The sequence below is a fragment of the Eucalyptus grandis genome, chromosome 8 (assembly GCF_016545825.1).
Source record: "Eucalyptus grandis isolate ANBG69807.140 chromosome 8, ASM1654582v1, whole genome shotgun sequence".
In the NCBI taxonomy this organism is placed as follows: domain Eukaryota; kingdom Viridiplantae; phylum Streptophyta; class Magnoliopsida; order Myrtales; family Myrtaceae; genus Eucalyptus; species Eucalyptus grandis.
Window position 1 is genome coordinate 19,524,951 of NC_052619.1, and position 15,660 is coordinate 19,540,610.

The 15,660-nt window shown below is 38.1% G+C and overlaps 4 protein-coding genes across 8 annotated transcripts in view; 1 reads left to right on the top strand and 3 right to left on the bottom strand.

Annotated features, from left to right (window-relative positions):
* Positions 1 to 15,224, top strand: part of LOC104456979 (CRS2-associated factor 2, mitochondrial) — a 29,635-nt gene extending 14,411 nt beyond the window's left edge. The window contains exons 1-6 of one of the 3 annotated variants that reach the window (XM_039299137.1): positions 12,513 to 13,110; positions 13,662 to 13,789; positions 13,881 to 14,106; positions 14,214 to 14,341; positions 14,467 to 14,657; positions 14,807 to 15,224. In XM_039299137.1, coding sequence (XP_039155071.1) covers positions 12,618 to 13,110; positions 13,662 to 13,789; positions 13,881 to 14,106; positions 14,214 to 14,341; positions 14,467 to 14,565 — 1,074 coding nt within the window. In that variant the 5' untranslated portion in view covers positions 12,513 to 12,617 and the 3' untranslated portion in view covers positions 14,566 to 14,657; positions 14,807 to 15,224. Of the gene's footprint in view, positions 1 to 12,512; positions 13,111 to 13,661; positions 13,790 to 13,880; positions 14,107 to 14,213; positions 14,342 to 14,466; positions 14,658 to 14,804 lie in introns of those variants that run through there. The other 2 variants (XM_039299138.1, XM_039299136.1) reach the window with 2 other exon arrangements.
* Positions 1 to 15,660, bottom strand: part of LOC104456963 (TMV resistance protein N-like) — a 93,489-nt gene that overhangs the window by 1,778 nt on the left and 76,051 nt on the right. The gene's annotated exons all lie outside the window — the stretch shown is intronic.
* On the bottom strand, positions 273 to 3,006 carry LOC108954529 (TMV resistance protein N). Its single transcript, XM_039299135.1, has 2 exons — positions 2,035 to 3,006; positions 273 to 1,595 (listed from the first exon to the last, which is right to left on the bottom strand). Exons 1-2 carry the CDS (start codon positions 2,496 to 2,498, stop codon positions 752 to 754), a joined length of 1,308 nt encoding a protein of 435 aa, XP_039155069.1. The 5' UTR covers positions 2,499 to 3,006; the 3' UTR covers positions 273 to 751.
* On the bottom strand, positions 5,342 to 9,056 carry LOC104428875. Of its 3 annotated transcripts, XM_039299143.1 has the most exons (3): positions 8,335 to 9,056; positions 6,633 to 6,673; positions 5,342 to 5,668 (listed from the first exon to the last, which is right to left on the bottom strand). In XM_039299143.1, exons 1-3 carry the CDS (start codon positions 8,512 to 8,514, stop codon positions 5,584 to 5,586), a joined length of 306 nt encoding a protein of 101 aa, XP_039155077.1. In that variant the 5' UTR covers positions 8,515 to 9,056; the 3' UTR covers positions 5,342 to 5,583. The 3 variants fall into 3 exon arrangements, 2 of the variants coding, with proteins under 2 accessions (XP_039155077.1, XP_039155076.1); XR_005545424.1 differs by lacking the exons at positions 6,633 to 6,673; positions 8,335 to 9,056 and adding an exon at positions 5,794 to 6,626; XM_039299142.1 differs by lacking the exon at positions 6,633 to 6,673.

A 15,660-nucleotide genomic window follows, 5' to 3' on the forward strand; every position in this document is an offset into this window, starting at 1 on the left:
AAAAAAATAAAAATACGGTAGTCATTAAGCTTTATAAATATTTGTAGTTATAAAAAGTAAAAAGCTAATCATCACAAGCGCTAACCTTAAATTTGTCGTCTAATTGTCTGATATGACTTTTCTGGAGATCAAGTCCAATAAGTTTCTTTGGACCAGAGCCAAATTTTAGCAATGGGGCATTGGGCCATTTAAGCCATCTCAGATTACTAGGGAGACAAACAGGACCTTCCGAAGAGATATGCGCTTCAGGCAAAATGAGCATTCTCAAGTCTGTCATTTTTTTGAAAGCATCAGCCTCTATGGTTATCTCTTCAAGACTCAAATTTATCTCTTCTGGTGTTAGCAAGTCCACTACTATGGCCTCTATTGCTTCCGTTCCCTATCCATAATTGAGCAAATTCAGTTGTCATACAAAATTTCCATTGAGATTTATAATATACCGTCCAAATCAAAGTAACATGAAAGTGAGATATAACAATGTTTACATAAACAACTTTTACCTTTTCTTCACATAGAATGTCCAAAACATCTTCAAAAAAGCCATAATCTACTGCGTTGCCCAGGATTATCTTGCATAACAATATTCTTACCCATCAATTGAACCAAATCATGCATTTGTAGGGTCCCATGCTCATTTCTTATCAAGGATCTCTCAATGAGAATTTCTATTCCTATAGTCGTCGCAAAGTCACAGCCATCGAGAACTTCTTTGATGTATTCTATACTTTCTCCCTTGAAGAAACAGGCAATGTCAAGGAAAATTCCCCCTCTCATTCTTCTCCAATCCATAGAAGCTTATCTTCAGAATTTGATCGATATTTTCTTTTGGACTATTGGAGAGTTTATGCAGCTCACTTTCCCATGCTAGTTCGTTTCTTCCACATAAGAATGAGCCCAACACTTCGAGGGCTAATGGAAGGCCCCTAGCGTAATGCACTGCTCTATCTATGATATCCTTTCTTATTTCAACTTTCTGGCTGTTTGGAAAGGCATGACAAATAAAAAGGTCAAGTGCCTCATCAACCTCTAAAGGTTTAACTTCATACACACAATATTTGCAACGAAGAGAAGTAAACAAATGTTTGTCCCTTGATGTCACAAATATTCTGCTTCCTTTGCCAAACCAATCACCTCCTCCAGCTAACATATCCAGTTGACGCAAATCATCAACATCATCAAGAACCAGGAGAACCTTCTTATGACGAAGATTTTCCCTTATCAAACTACTTCCTCCACTTTCACTATAGACTGAAAGATTTCTAGGAGGTAATTGAGAAAGAAGTTTTTCTTGCAACTCAACTAGACCATTGCATTTCTTTGAAGTTTCTCTAACTCGCTCCAAAAATATAGCTCCCCGAAACTGTCCTTCAATAGCATTATATATCGCTTTAGCAATCGTAGTCTTCCCTATGCCTCCAAGTCCCCATATACCTATCATGAGAACATCATCACCATCCAACTCTTCTTGTGACAATGATTTTAGTTTTTTAACTCGGGACTCTATTCCAACTGGATATTTAGCAACATCCAAGGGTGTTCGGTCTAGACGAATTGGTAATTCCTTTACAATGCTTTGTATGACCTCTGCTTCATCTCTGATAAGCAATCGAAAGAGAAACATGTTTTAGCATTTGAAAGCCATGGCACGAATTCAACCTCTAGGGTCATAAGGAAAATTACATTACAAGATTAGCAAATAATAAGATGAAAAATAGTAACCCATAAGGGTGAACCTGCGCCTGAAGACAACATGACTCGGATACTATGAAATGCGCGATAAATCTAAAACGAAAATTTCTCATTATCCACACAGCAAGATTCGACTTCAAATATCTGCTAGCTTGAAGTTTTGATATTCGACTACTGTGTCTACTGTCTAGCGTATCTCCGCTTTGGTATCTTCAATTAAAAAGACCGATTTAACAATATCTATCAGTTTTTCAGCTGTAGGTTCTCTGCATACAATTTGACATATAACAAACAATCACCGGCTAACAATGGCAGAGCAGTGCATCACATCAATTACTTACTTACCCATTATCGCAAGTCCACCCAGACAAGCTACCAGCATCGAAGAGAGCTTTCTTCCATGTCTCCACTGTCTTCCGATCCTTCTCAGGATCCTTCTCATGCTTAGTCATAGCTATCCCATAAGCCTTTCTCCCCAATCTTACTTCTCTTGGTTCCACTTTGTAAAATACAGGCAACACAATCAGCTCCTTCTGTGCCTTGCACTCCATGATCTTCACCAACTCTTCCAAACACCACCGTGAGGAAGCGTAGTCCTCGGAGAAAATGATAATCGCGATGCGCGATTCCTCGATTGCTCTCATAAGCGCCGGTGATATTTGCTCTCCTTTCCTAAGCTCCTCGCTATCCACAAAAGTGTATATCCCTTTCTGATTCAGAGCTGCATAGAGATCATGGAGGAAGTTGTTGCGGACGTCCGTGCCTCTAAAACTCACGAACACATGGTAATTCTTTTTGGAAGAGACCATATATCAGGAACTTGGGGACAAAAACAAGAAAGAGAGATTAAGAAGGTCAGCTCTGTTGGCTCGATTTGATTCAGGGATTACAATGTGTGATCAGTCTATCCCGTTGGATCACACTCACAATCTCATGAGACTAGAAAGAAGGCATAGAGGGATCTTCCCTTAATGGATCCCTTATATCCTATGAAGCACGGGCACTCTCCGGAGGCCCGTATTGTGTCGGACGCTCCGCGAGTCGGGAACTGCGAGAGAATCGAGGGTGGAGGCGAGGACGAGGGAGCGGAGGCGAGGCCGTGAGCAACGGAGGGCCAGAGCAAGAACAGAGACCAAGGCGACCCAAAGGGCCGCGACTGCGATGCCGCTATGGAGGGCCGAAGGCGAGGCTGCGGCTGCGAAGGAGGGAGGGCCGGAGGCGAGGCGGCGAGCGACTGCGATGACGCGACCGAGAGAGAGCAGATATCGAGAGGAAGATGATCGTGCAAGGAGGAGGAGGCGGAGGAGGAGGCGGAGGCGGAGGCGGAGGTTTTTAGTTTCCATGATGCGGAGGTTCCTTTTTAAGTTTTAGGAAGAAGCGTAGAAAAAAAAATTAAAAATGGGGGTGCTGATTGGAGGGCGGGGAGGGTGGAGGATGGTTTCAATTTTGAAGAAAGCAAGTTACAGGTGGTGCTGGAAAAGAAACGGGCGAGTGAAATATATGGGTGGGGCTTTTTCTTTTAAGGTCTGAAAAATATATGAGCGGGGCCAAAAAATGATTTCAGAAAATAAAAGTATTGAACGTTAAATAATGATAAATTTTGATCTTTACAGAAGATAATAGATTTATTTAAATAAATTAATTCTAATATCTTATTAGTCATTAGTTTGATTGACAACTTTGTTAAAGTTAAAATCATATCCCCAAATATAAATACACATTATTTATGAATAATATATCTTTCGAATTTTCTAAAAATTAATTTTTAATAGGGAAAAAGTCACAAAAAAACCTTAAATTTGACCTAATGTGACAAATTTACTCCCAAGTTTTTTCAGTGACAAAAAAACCCCAAACTTTATTAATAGTGACACATTTACTCAAACTCTATAATTGAACGGCATTTTTGTCTTTAACTTTTTTTCTTGTTTTTTCTTTTTTTCTTTTTTTTTTTATTCTCTCTCTTCCCTCCACCGGCCATGACGAAGAGAAGAGAGGAGAAAAATAGAAAAGAAAAAGAAAAAAATTTAAAAGTAAAAGATGAAAATGTCTTATAGTTTGAGATAAATGTGTCATGTGAATATAAATTTGGAATTTTTTATCTCATGAAAATGTTTAGGATAAATGTGTTACGGTTGATAAAATTTGAAGTTTTTATGTCAAAAAAAAAGTTCAAGATAAATTTATCACATTGAGTAAAATTTAAAATTTTTTATGGCATTTTTCCTTATTAATATTATAAGTTTAAATTCATTTAAGGCTTATTTTTTATTATTTATTTATTTGTAAATTTGCATCAAACTAATTAAAGATAAAAATATTCATTTAATATATAACATGTCTCAACATACTGAAATTCTCTATTTTTAAAAAATGACATGTCGACGTATTTTGTTGCATATAGCGTATCTCGTATCGATACTATTTAGGGCTAAACCAGGCAAGGGCGAGTGTCGACTAGTGGAGCCCTAACCCAAGCAAGGCCCAGCAAGGGTCCGCTTAGGCAATTTGGCGCCTAGCATCACTCGTGCGACACCAGCCGATAAGGCCAACCCTCGGCAAATCTAGCTTGGGCAAGGCCAACCCTCGCTTGGGGGAGGGATCCCCTCAACTAGTGAAGCCAGCCAACTTTGCCGTGGTTGGTGCTTGACCACCAACAAAAGGAAGAAAAAAGTAACAAAAAAAAAAAAAAAAAAAAAACAGAGAGAGATTAAGAAGGATGGCTCTGTTGGCTAGATTTGAGTTAAGGATTACGAAATATAATTAGTCCATCCCGTTGGTTCTCACTCACGTTAATGAGGGTAGAAAAAAGGCACAGAAGAATCTTTTGGCACAGTTCAAGTTCATTCGGCTTTTGGCAATTGACATCAACTGTGAACAGAATATTCTAATTTAATTTCACTCAACTGAACCTACACAAAATACTCTGTTCTAATGAACTACGTACTCCTGATACCATGAACATGTACAACATTTTTTCTCACCATGCTGCAAGCACCACACGGCTTCACAATTTTTTTTTCTTTTTAAGGACAAAACAAAATACTGTAGGAAGCCAGAAATTAAACTTGCTTTCTTAGAACTGCAGGTTTTGTTGTGATTCTGGTCAACCTCCTGCTAATTTTGCATAAGGCAAATCTTTAGAAATGAGCTTCGCTGTTGTAAGTGCTACATTTACAATTTGTCCCTTAGTTTTCTCCATGGTTAACCACCAGAAAATATCGTTCCGTAACTAGCCAAGGAACATATATATGACAGTCTTAGATTTGATCAATGCGTGTGAGTGCGTGTAGGACGAAGCTGGGGCACACAAGAAGAAAGAAGCCAGATTGCAGGGGGAAAAAAATGGGTCATCCTAACATACAAATATTGGCTAAAGAAGCACAATTCCACCAGGCAAAAAATTAATAGAACTCTCAATTAAAGAATAGCCGAAAACCGGATACAGAATAGCCGAAAACTGGAGGCAGCTTACTTTAGACAATAATTACTGGCTATCTGACCGCTGCTTTTTCAAACTCTGAGGTAAGATATGTGGTTTAGACAAGTCAGCAGCTCTGGCTTTTCTGCTCTTAAAGCACCACCAATTATGGCTGCATTAGTCCCGGATTCCCCCGATGTAGATATGTGGTTTTTCTACGAGGGAAAGCAGTACTCTCAAGACAAAAGACTTTATCTATAAATTGAAAATGAATATTTGGTGCTGGCATTCCATAGCTAACTACAATCCTCAACCTAAAGTCAAAAAGGTCAAGCTATAGTATTGAGTATCTGCCTCTTAAACAATAGAGATACAACTTCGCAAGATGTCAGCAGTCAAATTCAATATAAAACGACTCGTAACACATTCACAGCATCTTATGGCTGTAACCATTGCATAGCTAAGAATCTCAATTAGTTCCTGATGCATAAATCCCATGTTTCCTGTCCCAAAGAAGCCAATAGCTTGAGGGCCTTGCTGTTGAATGGCCAATAACTCCTGCAAAAATGAATCATTGTAGAGAGTTCAATAACATAGGAATAAGAGAGAGTCGATAATGCAAGTACTTGCAGTAGAATAACTCAGTCCAAGAGCAAAGAAGTACGCAATGGAATAGTATGTACATCAGTTAATGCAAGTGAGCGTAATTCGATTGAGTCCAGCAACCAACTCACTGGTTCTGTCGTCTAAGTCACCACCGCAAAACTCTTTCCATCAGTCTTTGCCAAAGAAGAGAATCACTTCAGAATAAATTCTGAACTCCACTCATTAAATTGCTTAAAGAATGTGTAAAATAAACTTTGGAAAAAAAAATAGGAGCTAGATTCAGGAAATTTAGTAGCAAAAATTCAAATTCTAGATGTCAAACCTCGACTCTAGGATTTCTAATTAGATCAAGAATTTGTCACAGAACACAACAAACACCACATTCAGAGACTCATGTTTGGAAATAGAACCTTTATCATGTGAATAATTCTATGTCAGGAACTACCAAGCAAGGGCATAGTAGCTTGGCCCTTGCGATAAATTAAAGTAGGTCGAAGCGACTGGGAACCCATGCTCTAACCTACATGAGTCCTGAATCTTGGATGACACTATGCAGGGTACTCAAAACACTTCCTAGTTAATTCCCAACAAATTTTAGCAACCACATGTCTCTTTTGAAGCTAGGAAACTGGATTTGATCTCCAATAGGCTAATTGAAGATATTCTCAAATTCTGTTTCTGAAACAATGGAAAAAAGCATAAACTTAATTTTCTTCTAATTTTAATAATTACTCCTCAAAGCAGAGTAAATTCAAAACTTTTTAGGAGTTGTTTTAAGTAATGGGGATGTATATACATATAGAGAAATAAATAAAGATATTTATTGATGTCTGCGTGTACTTATCGTTTAACAATTTGTTAAATCCTCCGAGACCAAGAGTGCTTTACATGGAACTAACACCATTTCCCAACAAACCTGATGACCTCCAGTGGCCCACTAACACTACAGCCTGTCTCCTGTTAATTTAGGCCACTGAGATTCTGTCGGTCACAAATGGTGCTTTGACTTCCAGGCCACAAAAGTAGAAAATGGAGCGGACAGGGTGCCAAACATACCATACATTTAAGACAGTGCGGGTAAGATCTACACGTTTTGAACTAAAAAATCTATCCAAATCAAACGAGAAATCCTCACCGTGCTATTGAGACATATCTCAAAAGGAAATTACAGAGGAAAAAGTTGGCCAAGAAAAGAAGGAAACCAAGATGGAGAGAGAAAGAAAGAATGAAGGATATGAACAGTGCAACAATATAATAAGTGAAGAGATACAGAGGAAGAAGGGTGCAAGATAAACAGTACAAATGTAACTTTGGGCCTGGGATTGCTCAAGAAAGAAGACATAATCAAGATAATTTCTCTCCTTGCTATTTGGCTCAATTGGAAAGAAAGAAGCAAGAAAGTATACCAAGAAGAATCCTACTACGACTCTTTTAGAGATATCCAGTCATATGCTCTTCACATTTGGGATGGTGGGAAAGTTCAATACCGTACTTGTAGCTTATTGGAATATAGAAATGATCGCTAGTTCCCACTTATTTGAATTATGGGAGACTCCCTTCTGAAGTCATTTTGAATAGGGACGGCAACCCTTCAGTAGCCTTATTAATATAATATTGTTTAACCTTCAAAAAGAAGGAGATCCAGAGGTGAGGAAGAACAATTATATGTCTTGATCTTGATTCCACGTGACATAATTCTAGCCTGTGAAATGTGAAAATTTCTCATCAACCAATTTAGAGAAGCTGATGATTCCTCATGAACCAAACCAAAACTTTATCTACATGGCAAAGCAGATGCCTCTATGAACTTGAATGCTCCAAAGATAGTGTAATCTTTAACTCTATTCTAAAGTTGGGTTTTAAGTCTGCGTGCATTTGGCAAATTTCACCTAAATTAGCATACTTTTTAAGGTCATTTTGGACCTCTCAGTTGAAGCCTTTAGGGCAACGTTCCTGATCTTACTTGGGACAAGGTTGTCTTTGGTTAAGTCACATCCCCTTTTTCTTCGTACAATTTTATATCGGAATTGTTCAAAAAAAAAAAAAACACTCCAACTGGGAGTGATACTAGCAATGTTTTTCACATCAGGAAACAAGATTTCAAAATATAATACAAATTGCTCAGTCATTTCGTTCTTCCAATGATTTTTCACAACACTACTGACCCAACATGGCATCTCACTCACTATCACAAAATCTCTCAACAAAAGCTGAATAATTGCACAGAAAAAACAAGGAATTTCGCAATTGAGATATAATCTAGAAAGGACAAGCTTGGGCTCTCAGCTTATATCAGCCCAATTTCAAATTTCAACCTTCTCTCCAGGAAGATAAATTTTCCTATGACGCAACAATCTCCAAGAAAAAAAGAAAAGAAAAAATCAAAATCTTGCCGTGCTTTAGAATCAATAAAAGAAAATGATCACAAAAATAAAAAGAGCAGGATCAGATGCGAAAAAATCATTAGCATGTTACAGGAGACAGGCCACTTACCCAAAAAGCATCTGCTGATATGATATAATAATTCACATAGCGAAAAAGATTTGGAAAAGGAAGGAGCAAACCAGAAAGAGGAATTATTACGACATCATGTGCACTACCGAATGGAAACTACTGACCTGCAAATAATCAACTTTGGAAACTGGTTTATATTCTGATGCTAGGACAGCACCAGATCCTTCCACGAGAGATTGAGCTTGAGTTAGAATTTGAGTGCCAGCATCATCTTCGGAACTGAGCATCTGCATTTCACTCTCCTCTCCGAAGTCTGAATTTTTGACATCTTGATCCCTTCTCATGATCCCACAAAGCCACTATATCAGTACATAAAAACAGAGCCCCTGCTAGTAAATCGTTAGTGAAAACCAACAGCCCAAACAACTGGTCATACAAGAAAATTGTAGGTCATAAGCTCATGTGGAAGTTCACAACCGTTTAGGAACAATCCTATGTACAGTCACTACGTTCTTTTCTTTTTACAATCTAGCAAATGATAATAAACGTGAGTCTTCTTTCTTTTTTTCCCCTTTTGACCAGAAGCAGCCTTAGTCTTCTTAGTCTTCATGAACCCAGATATTAATCATTTCTAAAAGGTGGCAGTGAAGAACATCTCATAAAGATACCAATAAAATCTCAGTAACTTTTACTAGAATATGAGTTGGCTATTCAATGTCCTAAAAAGAAGCTCAAATTCGACGGATGAAGAAATGAAGAAATGCAAAGTCGTCATAATTTACATGGTTAAGTTAGAAGCCCCTGCCCAAAAACTACGGACAAGAAACCCAGTAATTAAACCAGAATCCATTGAGAATAATTAAGATGCAAGAGCCATGCCGTCCTTCCTTTTAAATTTCTTGAAACTTCTATTTGCTAGTAATGAGAAACACAATCCTACACATAGGTGTAACGCATACCCTGTGCGACCGAATCACAACTTATACATACCATCTCGAGCACAAAACAATCTTATATATAGAGCAACCACCAAAGACGATAGCTCATTAGATTCCACTAGTTGGTAAAGAAATAAGGGGCGGCAAAAGGAAGCATCTTCTCCGGTGACTCAATCTCAACTGTGTGAAAACACAAGTCACCCCTTGTCAAACAACCTCACCCCTTGTCAAACAAATTTAATTCTAAGGATTTTCTCGGCCTTTTTTCCCTACACTTTCTTGCTGCTTTTTCCTTCACTTTCCCCCCTATCCTTTTTGGCTTTCCAAACGGAGAAGAATCAGACAAGGGAGCGACTGACGCACTTGAGAAAGCGGCGAGGAAAGACCACCCGCTATAATATTGTGGGAAAATATAAATATTGTCTCGCGCACGAAAAAGTAAGGTCGACATATATAATAACACATACTATATATATTCTAAAAATTTAAATTCATAATGCTGATTTTTTTTTTCTATTTGATGGTTAACTGACTAATTCAAGCTATTACCATAACTTGGTCTCTAGATGATTTGATTTCTATTCTTAGATTATATTCATAGATATTTGATTTGCTTTTACAAATGAAGAAAAATCTAACTTTGGAACTGAATAGTTATTGAGTTTTGGGTATACAGTTTTCTTGTCATTTTTTTAAAAAATATTTTTTACGGGAAAAGCTAACGTCAAATATTAAAATGCTTTTGTATATGAACTTGCTTAAAATTGGAGGAAAACATGGCGTCTGGCACTAAGGGACTGCACGTCCCTCCTATATAAAGTTGTCACCCTTTTTTTTATTATAAATAATTGAGATTTCATTCCGTGTAAAACCAACTGTAATGGCATTGTTTCATAATTAAAAAATAATAATAATATAGTTATTTCATCAAGAAATGATATTGCTGCTCATTGAGGGACATATGTGGTGCTTTTTTCAGTAATTAACTAGTTGATACTGTTGATATACATTTTGCTATACCGAAAGTATTTCCAACGTAATTAAAAAAAAAAGAGTTAGCAATTAGACATTTTACAATTTGGGTAAGTTTAAATTACTTTGTGCTGAATAAATAGCCTCATCCAACAATAAACATATAATGACATTTCCAAACTGAGAAATAGAAACGAAAGCATATGGTAACGTGATGGCTAAATAATATGGAAAATGATTGAAATGAGATTTTTTGACATTGATGTGCAACTTAGCTTACATTTGAAATGTCTAAAAATTTATTACAATAGTGTGAACTAAATATTAGGTTAATCTTTTACGATAAATTGGGCACATACTTTTTCCGGTCCAATTGCTCAAAATGACTTTAGATACGTTGTTAATCATAATCTCTTCTACAATAATAGGAGATTTAGCAAGACGACCCCCACATTTTCATTTTTATTTTTCACTGTAATTTGTACAAGTTATTAGAATAATAAATAAATGGGGTCAATTTAACACATCAGAGAAAAACCTAAGTATGTCGTTGGCATAATAACTTCTCCTTGCAATTATCACTTGTGCATTAGGCGAAGAAAAAGCACCTTCTTCAGTCAGATTGATTGATACTTACTACGTTAATTGCTAAGTTCGAGTGACGTAGGACAGATTTTAAGATCCGTCGGCACTATTAAAAGAAACAATCCACAATAAAGTCGAAATGCGCGAGATTTAAGATTTTAAAGCATCAAGTAGAAAGCAAAAATCATTCCAATTTGAGATTGGTAGACTTAAAAGTTTTAAACATTAAAACACTATAACATTTTTTTTTTGGTAAATATGTAAATATTATTAATAAGATGAAGTACTATTTGCACCAAAAAATGATCAAGTTATTGACATGAGAAGTCACATTATTAAAGCATCAAATATTGTTAAGCACATGACCCATTGTCGACAACCAAAATAAGTATCAATGTTGGTGAATACAATGATTGTCACCAATCGGTCAAAGTCGATGAATGCATGAGGAGCATCAACATAAAATTACAAGTTCAAAGCCACTAGAGAACAGAACAACTGAGATGGTGGAACAACGAGCACTTATTTATAAAGGAGCAACTATTCGACAACCAGATCATGGCCTCAAGAGAACATTGGCACAAAAGAAATGGAAGAACATGGAATGCAATTGCTGGAAACTACTCAAGTGCGATTATGACATTAACATTATAATACCATCGCTTGTCTACTAAAGATTTCCTGCACATATTAAACAAATTTACTATCTTTTAGTTATCTTTACTTCCTATAGAGTAACTTTATTTTCCAAACTTGCATCATTGATTAATTCCGACGTGTTTCTTAGTTGTAGTTTTCATATCCATGTCATAGATTAAATTTTGACGTGTTTCTTTATCCTGAACGTTGTATCGTTGATTAAATTCTAGTGTAGCATTTTTGCGTTTGCAAGATCTGTTGTCGATTAAATTATGACACTATTTGTTTATGTTTGGTTCTGTCACAACATCTGTATTTTCTTGGCCTTATCATCAATTAATGTCCAACATAGTTTATGTTTGTTCAGTCCCCTTTGAATAAAATTTGTTGATTTTCTTATTACTTATGATATTTCATATCTGGAGTCGACTTAGAACCTCTCTCCTTCAATCAAAAATCAAAAGAACGATTTTTGGTAAAAGATATTTCGTCGCAAGAGAAATTCTAGTGAAACAAGTATGGAAGCTTTTGAGCACACCAATATTACAAAACTAAACTAATAATACAAGAAAATGGAGACAAAAAAACCTCCACATAGTAGCTAATACGACATTTGCCTAAGAAGGTCTAAAGTTCCTCATTCTACCTCTTACAATTTTACGCACATTAACCGAAATAAAGTGGATATTATTTGACTTGTTTTGAAAATGTCTGCCCTTGCTAACCATCAAAGTGCAATATACAATTGCTAGGAAAGCCTCGTCACCAAGTCCTTGCCCTTAGTAGCCCTAATCATCCATTAAAGTTCATCAGTACAACCTCCTAAAGAAGGCTAAATCTCATATTTTGTGAGGATACTACGCTATATACCTCTAGTCTAATGAATTTGCTTTTTTGGCTTGATGGACTTAGAGTAAGGCTTGTTAGGGATGGTCCTGTCAACGGCATTTTTATTTATTTTATTAATCTTATGAAATCATTCACAAATTCTCTGATCAAGTCTCTCTAACACCAAATGCGACAAAATTCACTCCATATATCTGTTATAAGATGCAAAAGTATGTGGAGGCAAATATAAGAGTGATGTGAATAAAACTCAGTCAGCATAAAATTTTATCCCATCACGCTACGAACGTCATTTGGCGGTCACGACAATTGAATTTAGCCGGATCCGGCGTCGGAAGGGCTTCATTACCAACTAAAAGGAACAAGAAAACCTGGTTTAGATTAAGCGTAAAGGTGCGAACTTTAAGCAGCCTTCGATCATCTCTGGCACAGAGACCGAACGAGAGATCTTCGGACCATCTCCTTCCATGGCGAGACTCCCTTTTCTCCGCCGGGTCGCCCTCAAAACCCTACCTTTACGCCCCGGGAGCTCGCGCGCCCTCCTCCTCCTCCTCCGGCGGCCCCTCTCAGACGTCGCCGACGACGACCCTCCGTTCTGTCCTAAGCCCCCCGGCCGAGCCCCAAGACCCCGGAAGGAACCCGCGGGATCAAGCCCGGCCGGCGACCCGGATCGCCCGGTCGGGCCGGACCTCCCCTTCGACTTCAGGTACTCGTACTCGGAGACGAGCGCGGCCGTCGAGCCCATCGGGTTCCGCGAGCCGCGGCGGTTCTCTCCGTTCGGGCCCGGCCGGATCGACAGGACCTGGACGGGGACTTCCGCGCCGACCCGAGTGGCGCCGGACCCGGAGAAGGCGACGGGGGAGAGGGAGCGGGCCCTGGGAGCCCCGCTTTCGGAGGAGGAAGTGGCGGAGCTCGTCGAGCGGTATCGGCACAGCGATTGCAATCGCCAGATTAATCTGGGTAAGTGTGCGTTTTTCGTCCTTTCTTTGTAGCGATAATTCTGATGATCCCCGAGGCCTCAAATGATTAGATGAACTACTGCCTAGTGTAGATTGTAGAATCTTTGTGAAAATTTATGTTGATGATGAATGAAATTAACCTGTTTTTGGATTTTTTTTTTTTGGTAAGTTTTGATTTTTCTTGATTGGCTTGGCTGCTCATTAGTATAGTTGCTGTACTTGATACCTGTACCAATGCTGCTTCTGAATATCCTGGTAATGATATGAATGCATTTGGGCGAGATGAGGAATTTTGCGAATCCTTTGGTGAAGTCAGCACCAGACTGACATTCTAACTAGTGTGATTTGGGTGCAAGCTATCTTCTTCAGTGGAATTGAAAATAGAGACTTAGTTTGAGATACTTGATTATGGTATGTGGGCAGAACATGGAAGTTTTGTCGAGAAGAGAATGAGAGATGTTGCTATGCTTTGTCGTTATCTCCTTTTCACCCTTTGTGGAATTTTCTTTTACCTCTGGCTGCACTCTGATTGATGTCATTATTTTCGCGCAGGCAAAGGAGGAGTTACTCACAACATGTTGGATGACATCCACAATCACTGGAAAAGGGCCGAAACAGTTAGGATTAAGTGCCTGGGAGTGCCGACGCATGACATGGACAATGTGTGCTTTCATCTTGAGGTATTAACTGAATGAACTGATTGAGAATATGATGAGACCCTTTTTGCCTTTTCATGGTCTCTTGTTTGACGGGTTACCAGTTTTTTCAAAGGACAAATCTGGTGGGAAGATAATTTACCGCAATATCAATATCCTCCTCTTGTATCGAGGTCGACATTATGATCCAAAGCAAAAACCAGTTATACCTCTCATGCTGTGGAAGCCTTATGCACCAATATACCCGAAGCTTGTGAAGAATGTTGCAGAAGGGTTGACATTTGAGGAAACAAAAGAAATGAGAAACAGAGGACTGACCTCTCCCCCTTTAATGAAACTTAGTGAGTAAACTTGTTTCCAATGGCTCAGCCATTTACTTAGTCTACTTCTTTCTTACTTGCTATAATTGATCTCAATACAACATGATAAACTATTCATTTTATATCAGCGAGGAATGGCGTGTATGTCAATGTGGTGGAGAAAGTGAGGGAAGCATTCAAGACTGAAGAGGTTGTGAGGTTAGACTGCAAATATGTGGGTACAAGTGACTGCAAACTGATTGGCATGAAACTTCGAGTATGCTCTCTAAATTTCATTGTTTTTTTTTTCTTCCTTTTCTGCTTGGGATGTTAACATTTTTACTATCATCTTGATCTGTATTTGTCTTTTTAGAGCTTAATGTCTGTATTACACACTTGCAGGATTTGGTACCATGTGTTCCTATATTATTTAAGGATGAGCAGATCATCCTCTGGAGGGGGAAGAGAGATACTGAGTCAACCTCCACTTCACATGCATGACCATAAATTAGATATGCTGCGAGACCTGCCAGGAAAATTGGTTGCAATGTGGTATACATTACACTGGAGCATTTTTAGAGTGGAGACTCTAGGTAAGCCAACCGATGCATCCGTATGTACAGAGCCTGTTAAAGAAACGATTGCTTCATCTTTGGTATCGGATGTTTCAGATGAAGCATGCTGCATTAGCAACACATGCTTTTTTGCTCATACACATTTTAATTTCTCAAACCTTGTGCAGATATTGTGGGGTACCATAGATTGAGACGCTGTTGCTTGGACAAAGACATTGTGCAAGAAGGCCCTAGGCCTCAAAGAAACGCGACTTCCTGTCTTTTGGGACACTCGCTATCTCAATTTGAGTTTAGAAAATGGAAATGCTACATGACAATGAACTCTAATCCCTTTTTTTATGGACACTTTTGTTTCTTGAAGTAGTTGGGACTTACATCCCAGGTTTTGCTATTTTGTTCTTTGCGCCTAGTTTTGGTGTAGCAGCTATATTTCACTTCATCCTTTTTTCCAAGCCCTTCTCTTTCATCTGATTAGGCTGTGATATGTAAATTGATCATACAAATTAGTACATAGATTCTGATGAAAAGGAACCTTGGATGGTAAGTACAGAAGTCTTTTATTCATTGTCATGCTTTAAGCCCTTGTATCTTTAGCTTGCGAAAGCTGTGATATGTAAAATCAGATATGGCCATTACCATTTAAACCATGCTCGTGCAATTGGAGTGTGCTATTTTCGATACATACTTTTTACTTTTCAAAGAAGAGCCTATGTCGATTGAAAAATAATAATAATAATGGAGTTCGTATAAGATCTCGCAAGATAGATACATCATCTACTTATATATTTTGCATTGTCATTGGTCTTTTCATTTTTCTCTCAATTTCATTTGAGTTTGCTCAAAGACCAACGTTCTAGTGGAGGTTTGAGTACCTAAGACAATATAGGGTGCATTGGAAAATAGAGAGAGAGAGAGAGATCATCCTCATAGGTTAGGTCTTAGCAAGTGATAAACAATGGAGATAAAGTATAGAAAAAGAAAATAATTCGATCAGCACTTCACCAATACCGAAGAAACACTA

Coding starts and splice junctions, on each gene's coding strand:
- LOC108954529 (XM_039299135.1), bottom strand. CDS start 2,498: ATGGTCTCTTCCAAAAAGAATTACCATGTGTTCGTGAGTTTTAGAGGC. Junction 1,596..2,034: donor GGGTGGACTTGCGATAATGG/GTAAGTAAGTAA, acceptor ATTGCTTATCAG/AGATGAAGCAGAGGTCATAC.
- LOC104428875 (XM_039299142.1), bottom strand. CDS start 8,514: ATGAGAAGGGATCAAGATGTCAAAAATTCAGACTTCGGAGAGGAGAGT. Junction 5,669..8,334: donor CCAAAGTTGATTATTTGCAG/GTCAGTAGTTTC, acceptor TCATTTTTGCAG/GAGTTATTGGCCATTCAACA.